Raw genomic sequence first — 14,880 nt, 5'->3', positions numbered from 1 at the left:
TTTTGGTAAGTTTTATTTAACTAAGTTAAAGTAACGTTATCAACTGTAGGGGGTGATTGAACGGAGTCTTCGAGATTTGCCCGGGAAACCTCTCGCGTATGGCGGCTTAGCGTTTGTCGTCACGTAGTAGACACCTCTGGCACTGAAACAAAAGGTATTATTATAGACCAATAAGTCAATTCGGCTCAACAAGTAATGCAGGCAAAAAAATAGGCACTTTATTTGATAACTTATTAAAAGCATGAAAGGCCTCGTCTTAGTAAAAAACATCAATATCGAAAATAACGTATTGGTGGGTAAAAGATACTAATTTAATTCTGAACAAAGTCTAACATAAGTCTTCCTGATTTATTACTAAGACACCATTAATACGTAGTCAAAGCCCGGACTTGAATTGCTGAAACATCTACACAGTGACGTAATTGCCGAGCGATTTACCCCAATCTCGCAAAGCACTTACTTGTGACTGACGTGTTCGCCCATCAGCACATACTCCGTATCCTTAGGCTCACACCACCCGATGAGGTACGAGAACAAGCTTGAACAAGGCCCCGCCCAGAAACCAGCTCGGCTGTTGATCGACTCTATAAAGTACGGGGTCACCTTGGTGTGGTCGCATGAAAGGGTTTCTGGAAATTAAGAGTTTTTACTTAATTAATACAGGATAAAGTTATTGATGAGGTATATAGCGCCCTCTATGTAGAAAACTTTCAAGTAGTTTGCTAAAGTAGCGATAGGCGGCGTGACTGTCGATGTAATGCGACCTCTGTTGTGAATTAGGTGAACAATATTGAAAGAGATAACTTTGTGTAACTGTGGCCCTCAAGTGCTGAGGGCGGAGGGAGTATGGTTAGTTCCACAACTCAATAAGAGAGGGCCAGACCCCTATGCCAGACTATAAGTTCCCTTGTTAAGGAGGGCCAATTCATACTCCCCAATATATTTGTATACTTACATACTTTTGTGATATAACTTAGGAAAAAAGAAATATATTTAAATTCTTACGGAATATCGTGTCATGTGCACATCCAGGTTGGCTGGAACCACCGTTGACGTAGAAATCAGCGTGTCCATTGGGCCCCCACTGGCCGAGGATTCCGGCCCCCGTGTGTAGGATATCCACAAAATGCGCGTCTGTGTAGTCCAGGTCACGAGACCGGTTGGTGCCCATGTAAAACAATATGGTTGGGTCCAGACCTGGAAGATAATTATAAGAAATAGTTGATAAGCAAATGCGTAAAAATGTGTAAACAAGAATCAATAAGTTGAAGCTATGCTATCATATAGGTAAGGTATCTTTACACCCAACAGTTAAATGCACAATGAGTCAACACTGTGTGTTCTACCTACACTATTTTTCAATTTCAATGTCACCCAATCCCTTATGTGTTTACATAAACGAATGTTGCATAAAATCTTGTTTTCGCTCAAGTCAGGAAGTTATTGGAAACGAGTTTTGGTGATCACATTTGGTTTAAAGTGCAATGAGAATAACTTTGCTGAATAACATTCTCCGTCTGGTAAGTTAATAATAATTAAAAGAACTCCAACGATTCCAATACTTACTCGTTGGAAAACTTTTAAAAGCTACAACTGAAATCCTTTGTTACCCGTGTTTAACTTCGTATGTACGTTTCAATTGTACACTCTCAATTTTAAGTATTGTAAAATGCTACATAATAAAGGTTTTATGTTTATTGCCTAAATACAGCTAAAAGTACCAAATGCACCATGCGTGAGGATAATATTACATGTAGCCATGACTCCTAACAATTTAATGTAGCCTCAATGTAATATAAAATCTTCGGTTATTATTATAATCTCACATAGCCTCTAATTTACTAAGGACACTTGTGATTGACATTGTAGAGGTTAAAGTTCTTTGCCCATTATTTATTTGAGCACTGAGTGTTTTCTGAAGACTCATGCGTGACCTAGAGAAGTAATTTCAAGTAGATTGCTGAAAGCTCCTATCCTATAGTCTTGTCTGCCCTATGAATTTTTACATTAGCCGGATTACGACAAAAGAGTGGCAAAAAATCTGACATTTGTATTTATAATATTAATTAAGGTATAGATCTACATTAACTTATTCTTACCGGTGATTCTGCCAAGCTTTCCATTGCCCAAATAGTTCGCGACCAGGCCAAGTATATGGGCGCCCACGCTGTACCCGATGGTGTGTAGGTTGTCGGGTGCCACTGACTTCACAGGATGGTACTGTAGGTATTCCACCAGCTGAGCAATGCAGAGGCCAGCGAAGCGAGGCGCCCACTCAATCTGAAAAGTTGGGAACAGACAGTCAAAAATCTATGCTCTATCTATGTTGTGTATCTTTGTTTTTTTTTTGCGTTGCTTTACCAACAGCTACTAAACATTTGCGACATTTTTTCACTCTTCGTCAATGCTTTACCGAAAATAATGGAGTAAGGTATTTCAGTGTAAGTTTTGTACATTCTATACACTTAAACCTAACGACTTTTTGGAATTTGGACTTATTGCACAATACGGTGTACAAGTATTTGTATGAGAATCAGGCCTGCTAAAATAAATTAAGTGTAGACTTTTCCGGTTGTGATAATGAAAAAATTAAAAAGATATGTAGGTGACTTTGCAAAAAACGACGCAAAGAAGATCGCATTGGGGTCACAAAAAATGGCTAGTTACATAACATTACGGTAATATCTACAATATGTTATTGTATCTCTTGCTAACGGTTCAATGAGGATGACTGCGCGAGTTACTACTGAATACAGTTCAACTTCAAATGTTACGAAACTATATTTTGTAAGCTCACGGGGAAGTGTTAAATGGCAATGAAAAAGTCACATGTATCAACCTATTTGCCTACTTTTTAGTTGTCTACATAGGAGAAATAAAATAAAAAAGAAAGTTATCTTTTCATACAAAGTTATGAGGAATATGTATAGTTATATAGTCGGTATTGTATCATTGGCATACACGTAACCTCTTTTACGACCTATTTTCAAGATTCATATATTAACCTTCTTTTTAAAGCTTTAGAAATGTCAATGGCCGTATTTGTGCAAAAAATTCTGAGATGCCATTAGATAAACTTTTTTTTTACTTCTTTTTATTTTTATATAGCATCGCTATTTTTGTATACGTTTACCAGCTTGACATAATAAAGAAAAAGAAACTCCTTGTTTATAATTAATCTGTATGTACCATTTCATTTTATTTCGTTTTGATTTGGCGATAGCTACATAGTTTAAAAAGGAAATAACCTTGACGGAAAGATGAACGTGAAAATGTAAACTAGATGTGACTTAAAATTAATTTAATTCATTGCAAGTGTCTGTTTGACCATGACTCGTGCTTAAAAATTGTGTACTTTAGCCTCAATGAGTTTGTACGCACTTTTGTTTACTTGACTTTACACTTAACGGTTTAAGTAATCATTATGCTTACATAACGAACTCGGGCTAAGCTACAGCTGCATATTCATTTTACTTCATTCCTTCATGTATTATTATTTGAAGGTGGCACACAGTTCGCACTATTCTTCTCTATTAGATTTTATTATAATATTCACTCTGCTTCCCACGCATGAAACATCACCTATTATTAACCACAAATAAAATAATGTAAATATATATACCTGACTTAGGCACGGTTCCTTCACAAGAGATCCATAGTCCACTATAATGATATTATAGTTCCCTTTTGTAAAGTAGGCTTTTCTCATGTCAGTACTTGGTGAGAGGTTCCGACCTCCTCCGAAGCCGTGCACGACGATCTTCGTCGGATGTTTGGTGTTAAATCTCGAGTATGTCAAGGAATCATTGTCCAGCGTGTTTATTAGTTCACCCTTTTCTTGAGTAGTTCTGAAAATACAAGGAATTCCTGAGCATTTTCTTGAGGGTTTATTGATCTGCAGTAAAAAAATATTATGTAATCATATTATGAGTATAACATAATATAAGACCTCTTTTAATGATTAATGTATAAAACTCCTTAGTAACATTGTGACGTGTCACTGGCCATTTTAGTAGAAAAAATTGATAAGATGCCATTAGATAAAACATTTTTATTTTACTTTTTTGTTGGCTTATGGTGTTCTTATTTTCTTTTATAAAATATGAACCAGTTTTACTAAAATAATAAGAAACTCCTTGGAAAAAAATACGGTAGTTTTATTATGGTGGAGTCCACGGAGTCTATTAATATTTTTCTTAGTCATCAATTCATCATGGATCTTTGCTGTAAAGTTATCAAAATAGACATAGACTATTGTTAACGATGCCATTATTTTTTTAGTCGTCATCATCGTAGTAGTTATCATTGTTTATTATGATACATAACGTCGCTCTCTGGATTTCACCCGTGGGAATATTTATGTTAGTAAGTTAATAAGGAAATTGTTTCAACATACTTTTTCATAGTAGATAAACGAGATCGAATCATAAATAATGGTTGTGATTTTATCTTGTGAAGTTTTCATACTTTTATTATAATATTACTATTGTTCTGAACATTTTGTATACAATTTGTGCAGGTACCTGGTATATAGATAAAACTGCATTTTCGGGTGTGGACATCGATACGGCGGCGGTATACATGACGTAGTGTTGAGGAGATCTCTTACTGACTGCGGTTTCTTCTGCGGAGCTTCTTCTTGACCCTTTGTTCCTGTAATAAGAATTTTGTAAGATTTATTTTTGGGCTTGACAAGAGGTAGGAATAACGTTCGGTATAAAAACTCTTTTGTTACAACCTCCTTGCGTTTGTCTATTGATGGTTTAACTCGAAAAAAAGAACACAGATCTTTCACTACACTTGACCGATATTTTGTTATAATGACTAGCATGGGTAAATTGGTGAATAGATTTATAAAGACGATAGGTTCATGCTATTTACATTACAAAGAAAAATAAGAAGCTTTACATTTTACATCTATAGTCAAGTAAGTACTAAAACTATGATGTATCTTTGATTACCCGTTCCTCATAGTTAACTCTCAATAAAAAACGGATAACAATCAAACTTATTTATATACAATCACAATATTTTTACTTTAAATACAGTTCTGGAACATTACTTATTAAACTGAAGGTCGTTAGGAGGATATTTGCGAGCGAAGACGCGGCAAGTTTCATGCTCTGATTACGCCCTACAATTCTAATTCGAGAACGTTTTACATCTCTTATGATTGTTACGCGAATTCGTCATTATGTCAAAGAATATTTGTTGTCAATTTTCGCCTTTTATAAAGACAAAAGGTTTATGTAATACGTGAATGCTTTTTCATTGTTATTTCTGTAGGAACAAAGCTTTGTTGTCTGCGACGTTCGTTTACTAGCTATTTGTTTTGTGTGTTTTATATTGTAGTTGAGTGATGCAAGAACGTTTACGGATTTAAGTAGAGGTCAATATACTCAGAAATATTTTAAATTCATAATGTAACGTTTGTTTCAGTGCACGCATAAAAGACGTTAAAAATGTACTTATGATGGAAGCGGTAGTATTTTTTTCATTAAGAAGCCTTCTTTTCTACTTGTTAAATTAGGTTTGTGTACGAGTACTAATAATTATGATATTTGTAAATACGTTTAATACACATTTTACTAAGTCGGTAAAGTCGAATTAAAAAATAACTCCTACTGACAGATAAATCAACAAATAATAAAATCAATCTATTGTTGAAATAAATAGAACCTAGTAAGTACCTGTTATTCAATAAATATTTATGATCAGTTTGCAGTTCATGTTTATAAGTTTTGAATTATAATACCTCATAATTATTTTATGTACCTAGTCTGTTATCTAGTATTCAATATTATTTTATGAAAAACTAGCCGTTTTCCCGCGGTTTCACCCGCATCCCGTGGTAACTACTGCCCGTACCGGGATAAAATATAGCCTATGTTACTCGTGGATTATGTAGCTTTCGAATGGTGAAAGAATTTTTAAAAACGGTCCAGTAGTTTTTGAGCCTATTCATTACAACCATACAAACAAACAAAGTTTTCCTCTTTATAATATTAGTATAGACAAAAGACGCGAGTGGTCGTCATTGATACCGCAATAGTATCGAGTCGGTTCTTTCGTAAGTACCAATAAACGTTAAGTTTAGCATTCGTGTGACCTCCTTTTTAAGGCAAATTATTTAATTTTAATATTCGTTTCAACTTGTACATGATAGAGATTGATTTGTACTAGTAAGTTCCGTGGCTATTGAAAGGGAATGAATATTAATTTTGATGGCGTTATCAAGTATTGGGTCAGGTACCTACTTAGTTACCATTTACTGGCTTACCCAATTAATTGTAATTTTTTACATATAAATGTGTTACTAGTCTACACTACTATTGAAATATTTTATTGTTTGACATGAATGGGCTCCGAAACCACTGAACCGATTTCAATAAGTTTAAAGTTTTAATATGTTTGTCTCAATATAAGAGTATTATAACAGACGTGATTGTTCTATACTATTCTATCCTTTTAGTTTATTATGAAAAAAACACGCAATATAGCCAAATTAAGGGCGGTTTCATCATATATTTTGTCATTCATTGTGCTTGTATTGCATGCATGCCTACCCAACGCACAATTTCAAAATTCTATTATAATATTAGTTTAGCAAAGAGCGGCTATAATATCATACAGCTTAAAGTAGAACGATATTTCAGTGTTTACGGAAAGAATTTGCAACCCACACCAGTTTGATGCGTCGCATACGAAATTTTCCTCTCCTGCGCAATAATATATTGTGTAGTAAAATTACAAAATGGTGTACCTAACCAGTAAGTGTTGCGTTTCCAAGTTAATTACGTTCCGCCGACGAACGACACTGGAATGCAACTAAAATTACGTTAAAAGACATTTCGTAGTCAAATAGTGGTGTATGGGTAATGTAAAACGATACATAAATGTATATAATTCTGCTGGAAAGTCTCCCATGGCCTTGCTAGTAAATTATATGTATTTTCAAAATTGTTTATATTATATTAATAGATTTAAATTGAGGTAAGTAATAGTGAGGTTAGTGGACGAGGTTGGTAATACAGTGATGTTACATGCACCTATTTTCAAATCCCTGAAGTGATGTAGACATGGTTTTCAAATGACCAATATAAATAGTGCCAATTAAATTAAATGCTAATGAGGTTGTCACCTCAATGAAATGAAGCACAAACCATATATATACATGGAAAATTATAAATGTTGCAACAGATTTCAATATAGGTACTATTAATTTATTCATACGACGATCACGTGATATACAAGGCCAGAAATGCTCTCGATTATTTTAATTTTATTAATTACAACTGGAAAAAATCATAAGCACTCACAGTATACAGTTTCCCAAATATAAACACTTATTTCAATGTCACGTTCTCCGTCGAATTATTGATTACATTTAAATATTCTAAGTGCAATCTCTTGATTACGTGTCATCAAATAAATTCAATATTATACTATGTAAATGCATGCAATGCATCCACTCTATAATTACTTTTTACGCAATAAGCATGATGTGGTCTTTATGTTTTGTCAATCTCAAGTCTGTAGGACAATCCCATTTACTTGTTTTAAACCTTCTTATACTTCCTTTGCTGCCTTTTCCTTAAAATCGAGACCTAGTGGTCTTGTTTTCCGCATTTCTACGCGGCAATATTGATTATCAGTGGATATTAAGTTTCCTACGGAACTTGAATGGTAGGAAACGTGACAATCGTCGAAAGGCACACAGGTTGCATAATCATAATGAACTAGATTATGAGTTCACATCGAAGGCTCGGTGGAAAGTACAAGTGAAGCGATTGAACAGTGAAAGCGTTGCCATGCTTGTAACCTATCGCTCTGTGACTCACTCCTAACCAATTAAACTCTACCCTTAATTTCCTGCAATTAGTACGCGCCTGTAGATTATTTTACACTGGTCATACCTATGTGCGATGTTTTGTAAGGAATCGCGACAACAATGTTGATTTCTTGAACCCATTATGTGCGAATCTAAGTTATTTTTGCGACTTGTGATGTGTTTCTCAGATTGATAGATGAGATTTATCACTCATGAAATTCATACAATATTATTACCAACACTTAACACGGTTGGGTCTGTAATTAAACATTCCTATTGTTCTACTGTGAATAGCTTTTGTGAGCGTTTATTTCGAATTATATGTTTCATACGTCTTTATTACGTCCTTTATTAAATATTGATCCTTACACTCTGCGTCCTCATTGATACGCCTGGTCATGCACGAGCGCTGGTTACCTATGCATTCGACCATTTTGAAGGAGACAAGCAATGAAATCGAAATAATGTCCTTCTTTATTTCTAAACTTCTCAATGCTTAATTTATAATTTGCCTGAAATTAAGACTATTAAATTGCCCGAAATTATATTAATTGTGTTCGAGAATTTTCCTAAGCAGATTCTTAGACATTACTCGTAGTAACAGTTGATGAATAAGTTGCGTAAATGGAATGCACGCATGGTCGACCTGCGGGCTGCGGCTAATGTAATAAGACTGCTCATAACATCCACGATTTCTTTCGCAATATCCATCAGAGGTATTTGTCGTACGGCTATATCGGATATTGCGGAATCCCATACATATTTAATCTTAAGGTCATCACTTAATGAACGACCTCTAATATTTAACACACAGTTCTTAGTTTTAACCTAATTTATCTTTGTGGCATTTTGGTCGAGCCGATTAGATATTCCGAAGGTATTTCGCATTAATTAATGCGTTTTGAAAGGCGTATAACTTTATATTCTGATTGCGTTTTTGGTAAGCCTGCTAGCTTGGTACTTGGAATAAACACCTATCTGTAATTTCTTTAATAGCAGTGATTTAACAGACAAGACACATCAATTTTTATTATTCATTGGTAGAGGGTATTTTACAATGTTTATTTCTGACTAGAACATTTTTCTACACCTACAGCTATGGAATATCTAATTTGTGATCGACCTAAGTCTGGTACTTCACTAAAATGTGGTTAAAATGAACTCGAGTACTGACATTACCCGTGTGCTAGTTTTCAAACTACCACTTAGATAATTATATCAACGATCACTCCATTCAACTCCACTTTGTTGCTGCATTTGTAACCAGCTAAGATTTCGTACAATATACCATATATCACGATATCATATAGGTCATCTCTTGTTACGTGAAATACTAGTAGACTAGTCAATTGTAAAACAAATTTACCTTAAATTTACTCGAGGAAAACAAGCGTAAGTAATTACCGCGCAACGAAATGTTGTTTTAATCAATTAAGTCATTACAAGTCCACCCTTCTTCGTAATAGGTGCCCGAAGCGGGTTTAGCTAGTACCGAATAATGTTGCAACAAACTTGTAAGGTCATTTAATGTAAACATTGAAATTGTTTAGTTAACTACCATCAACAAATATTGCGAAATAACTAACAGTAGCTTTTCACGGTCAGATTGTCGATTATGCAATTTAAGGTCATCAAGTGTTTTAAAAAATAGGAATGCCAATTATATAATAACCATTTTAGACAGTAATTAATGGATTATAATCTAGTAGGAATATTTTTGTGATTGACCTTTTACAAATTGTAACTTCAATGTTCTTTCACGTACACATTGAAGTAGGTAAATGGAAAGATTGACCCCTTTACCAGGTACCTAAATAGGTAACGTAAATAGGCTATTAAGTTATATAACTCCTGTCTATAATTCTCAATCAGCTTTTGTGCAATGTTATCTACTCTAATCACAAGGTTGTTAAAGGAAATGTAGAGATTATGTTTAGATAGCAATTTTACACATTTCGTTATTTTTTCTCGTCGCGAACCTGTCCGAAAATTGCATTGTTCGTGTCTGTAATTTCCACCGTTGTAATCATATGTTATTTACGGCGGCCTTGACCCAAAGACTTCTGTGACCCAATGGAGGATAAGATTGTCATTACGTCTACAATTTATAGGTACAAGTTTAAAAGCTTCAGCTTGTAAAGGTGGGTCTGGGCAGAGAATTATGAAAGTAAAATGCTAACCTTTAGTTACATAATAATGTAGCAATTAATCAACTGTCCTTTTGAGATCCACTCAGATGTAATTGAGTATAATCAGTGAGTCATATATTGCATAGAATTACGTACATTAGTAAAAATTTAATAGATATTTTATTAATCGCTAATTACTCAGAAAACCAGAAGCTGTAACTTATTAGTGACTATAACAGGCTCTGCATTACAATTGACCAAAGTAAAATGAATTACCATTTAATTGCTTTACATTAACTGTTCAGCTCAAAATTTCCAACCACATAATTTAAAACACTTATTATACGTCTTATATCATCAGTTTTTATTTTAAATTAATAAATGGTTCATTAATTTTCATCTGAATTTTCTTGGGGAGAGAGGTAAAGATTGCATTCGCTAGCTTTTCATTTGATATTTACACTACATATTTAATTAACTTACAAATTCCAATTAAAAATAAATAATTCGAAATAAATAAAAAAGGGAGAAATTACAACAATCATCAGTTATTATATTTGGCGACAGTTCTCGAAACAATACGAGGTAAAAAGTAAAGTGGCACGTTTATCAGCCTAATGTGACAGAGACCGGATTGGGCAACTCGAGAGTGGGTGAACGATCTTATGCAACGAGAATGTCGGTCGAGCCACATTTCGGAAGTAGCCATTGTGCGAAGACACACCTGCGATTCAAGCGTGCTCCGCGGTTCACGATATGCGGAACTTGCAGATCATCTTTGTTTACTTTAGATGCTCTCACAGGATTTCTTCCAAACTAAACTTTTTTTTGTACAGAATGCATCTGTCTGATCTAAATTCGTCTATGACCTTGAGTAACCTTGAGTATTTTAAAGCAGCATATAAGTTCTATACCTACATGATTTTTCAGCTAAGCATCCTGGAACTTTTCAGTTTTGAGACACTTTGCGATAATATTTATGTGTAAATTCAGATGTAGAATTTTCTATATCAATGTTAAACAATAAAAGTGAATCCAAATATTTCCTTAAAGATAAAAATGTAGGTATCATCAATTTGCGTACCACGCAGCATCTCTACGCGATGAGGAAGGCGATCGAGCGGTTACAGCAAAACAAACTTAACGTTATTATGCAATGAGTACACTATCAGTTGTAGGTTACGTCGGTGCATAGCTGCGGTAACGTGGTGCAGTTCGCGAAACTTCTCAATAACTGGCATTTCAGAAATATATATAAAATATTTTACAACTTTATCCTTAAAGTATGTAAATTGAGCCCAAAATATATCGAAGGCAATTAAGTATCGTTCTATAATTCCTTAAGCCCTTTGAGATATTTTGGGCTGCCCAAAGGATTTTTATGACTTGCTAATGATAAGGAAAATGGAAGGATTCAAGGAAGGCCTTTGAACTGCACTAAAAATGCAACATACCTAATTATGGCAATATGCTCCTTTATTTATATCTAAGTAACAATAATGTCGGGACATTGGACCCGTTTACGATATTGGAAATGGAAATGAATATGAGCATGAATATGTATATGAGGGACCAAGAATATGCAAAGGACGTCTCCAGGACTTTGCGATCGAGGAGAGAGTGATCATTTTAGTGTTACTTTGTAAAAAACTGATATTTTTTTCTGTTATCTTATTTTCCTCTCAAAAGATGAAGATGAGAGATCACCTTGCCCGACAAAAGTGTGTATTATTAATAACAATTGATGATACTATGAACAAAGGACCTCTTGTAATTCTTAATTAAGCGATACTTAACGAATGTTATTTTAAGCTTTATTATTTTTTTTATTGGTAGTAAAATAATATCTTTACGCCTTTGGTGACGATGACTGACAGCCATGACCGCTTTATGCAGCAAAACGTAAACAAAGATTTGATTTGTGCAGAAAATTTAATATCCGTCCAATGTACATTAATATTCAAAGATTTGTTTTATTATTAAATAATTAAATGACCTTTATATTTTAATTTAGTACGCCAAAGATAATTACAATTAACTTACCGGATATTTGCAAGGCAGTTATTCCAACTAAAACCAACCACTGTGCACATGCTATCATTTTTGTTTACAAATTGATTTTATCAAAATATATATTTTTTTATAAATAACGTAGCTACTTTTTCAATTTTAATTTTCAAATCACAGAAAAAATATCACAACATGAATTTAAATTTTAATATTTTTTTCCGATGCACTGTTTACGTTATTTAAAATTAATTTATTTTGTGTTTGAATGCGTGTACCACGTGCGTACTCCGTGCGGGTACTGAACAAGCGAAAGTGTTTGCGTGATGTTGACCCTCGCCATGCGACTTCCCCCCTTTTGCATAACAACACTGCGAATTTGACTAGAATTCGGTACAAATTCGTGCTCATCTTTGATAATATAATTAATTTGTTAATTTAAATGTAAATATAAAATATTAAAATACCAGAAAAATATTTATTACTGTTCGCATATTTCTTGGATTACTAAAGTTATTTCGTTTAAGCCCGACATAAAATTATCCTAAGATAATGTTGGTGACAAACGTTAAAAAAAAGTTCCATTATTGCCATTCATGCAAACAGATAGAGGGAAAAAGGTCTACCAAATGCAAACATGAATAATTTATTGGTTCTCCACGTTAAAAGTAAATCAGTTACATAAACCGGAACGGCTTCTTAGAATTCCGAAAAAACGCTATTTTATTACATAAGATACGATATTAAAGTTTATTATAATTGGACTCCATTTTATAAGTACGTGCTGTGTAGTTGACTTCTCTTTATAATGAACATTTTATTACAAAGAAATGCCCCAGATTTTTCGCTAGTGTAGGATTATTTAGAATGACCAAACAATTTGATTGGGTTTTGATCCAAAATATCCGCGTCATGCATCCTTTGGGAATCCGGATAAAAATCTTATAGCCTTCCTTGATAGATGGGCTATCTCACACTGATTTTTTTTTTCAAATTGGCCCAGCAGTTCCTGAGAATAGGGCGTCCAAGCATACCAACAAACTCTTTAGCTCTATAATATAAATAAGTAAAGATTCGGCGAGCTTATACATTTTATAATTTAAGTTAAGTTCATTGTTTTCTAGTGTGTATTAGTTGTATAACTCTACATTGTCAAGTGTTGTTATTATTCATTGAACAATTAGGAAACGTTTATGCATATAAAGATGAGACGTATTAACCAACGTGCAGGCTTACAATAGGCATTATTCCAAGGCATGAACCGACATGGTAACCTGTGCACCTATTGCACGTTGCATCACTATGATATTACCGTGGGTTAGCGACATACTCGTCTATGAATATCGAGTATCGGATGTCAGCAAAGAGATTGAAATGTTGCATATCTATGGATGTCGGCAATCTGAGCGATACCTATTTTGTTTCATATCGATAATTGCAATCGAGTGCAATCGTGTCTTAAGATGCAGGTGTTTCGTGTTGATTTATTTCGTTTTACATTTGTATTAATTAAGTGCGGTTTTATTCATTAATTGTTGTAATGACTTGATACTAAGGTTCCATTCAGTGTAGCATAATGTAATTATTTCTCGGTCCTTAGAAGCACCTATGATTAAAATGTTTTGGATTTAAAGAAAAATATCATCTGAACCAAAACAGATACTATTCAGATCTTTTGTTATTAAATACTTAAAAGCGTGAGAACTTCTATTCATGTTTTCGATCCCTTTATCCGCAAATAATACAAACATTATGAGGAGCCACTTTGGAGACTTACCGTTAAATGCCATCCACCTCAACTATATCGTATCTTCGAAGTGGAGAGCTTTCGACATATCAAGTTTATACTTAAGGCAATAACTATAAGGCCCCGAGCACAGTCGCGCAACGTAACCCGGGCGTTGCCTAATTTGCGGATGGCGGACAAATAAGGCCATGGATGCAACATGAATGCTGCGCGGTTTCGCAACAGCCAACAATCGAGGATAGCCACGAGGATGTGGGGAAAGCCCGCATGAATGTCCGCCAGTGTGCTCCGTCATTATCAGTAACTGGCTTGTCCGGTACATCGGTTTGGAAATATTTAAATGCAGGTTGAAGTTTGACAGCATCCTGGTATCAAGTGTTTAGATACTCGATTCTACATAAATGCTTTGATAGTAACTTTGTTGCTTGATTATAGAGCTTGGTCATTGACGAGGTCGATTTCGAAAATATTTAAATGCTGTATTGCACCGTAATCGTAAATGTCACCAAAAATAACTTTTTTGCAATCCACAGTAAAACAAGTTTAACTGATAAATAATTCTATAAATACATTTCCAGTGAAGATCTTTCTAGAATACCTATTGAGTGAAAAAAAGATTACGACATAGATGCAAAGTAGGTACGGTCAATAATTTGGATATTCATAATTTGGTTCAAACTACTTTATATGCAATTCAAGGTAAGTTTGTACTGTATGGCATCTGTTATGCATCCGTTTTTATGTGGAGCACTACGGGTAGTACCGGTTGAGAGCTCATATTAGGCAATGCACAGACCGGCTTGTAATTACATACAGTTTAAATGAATTTTGATGTAAACTTACGTAAACAATGGATTGGATAAGTATAAGGTTATCAAGATCCATGAAATACGGAAGTCGGAACTGACGGCGCTCGTTACCTCGCTGTGAACAACCTAAGAAGTTTGCATTACACTTTCAAGTGCACGTTCTTGAATACTTGAAATTAGGCTGAATAAATTGTGCTTGACTTTTGGATAAATTAGAGAGTATTTCGGCTACAAGAAACTACATAAGTAACTTCATATTTAACTATTATTGTAAAAAAATATACCAATTTTATATAATTTAAGTAAAAACCTAATCGTATTATGTAGTATTAGCTAATATGAAACGAAAACACAGTG

At 34.2% G+C, this 14,880-nt stretch overlaps 1 protein-coding gene across 1 annotated transcript; it reads right to left on the bottom strand.

Annotated features, from left to right (window-relative positions):
• Positions 1–12,120, bottom strand: LOC124629846 (pancreatic lipase-related protein 2-like). The gene is made up of 7 exons (XM_047163449.1): positions 12,004–12,120; positions 4,524–4,653; positions 3,623–3,848; positions 2,100–2,280; positions 1,006–1,197; positions 461–629; positions 1–142 (listed from the first exon to the last, which is right to left on the bottom strand). Exons 1-7 carry the CDS (start codon positions 12,059–12,061, stop codon positions 40–42), a joined length of 1,059 nt encoding a protein of 352 aa, XP_047019405.1. The 5' UTR covers positions 12,062–12,120; the 3' UTR covers positions 1–39.
• Between the last annotated feature and the right edge of the window lie 2,760 nt (positions 12,121–14,880).

This window comes from Helicoverpa zea, chromosome 4, assembly GCF_022581195.2.
Source record: "Helicoverpa zea isolate HzStark_Cry1AcR chromosome 4, ilHelZeax1.1, whole genome shotgun sequence".
NCBI lineage: Eukaryota > Metazoa > Arthropoda > Insecta > Lepidoptera > Noctuidae > Helicoverpa > Helicoverpa zea.
This window is presented reverse-complemented; position numbering and strand designations above follow the sequence as displayed.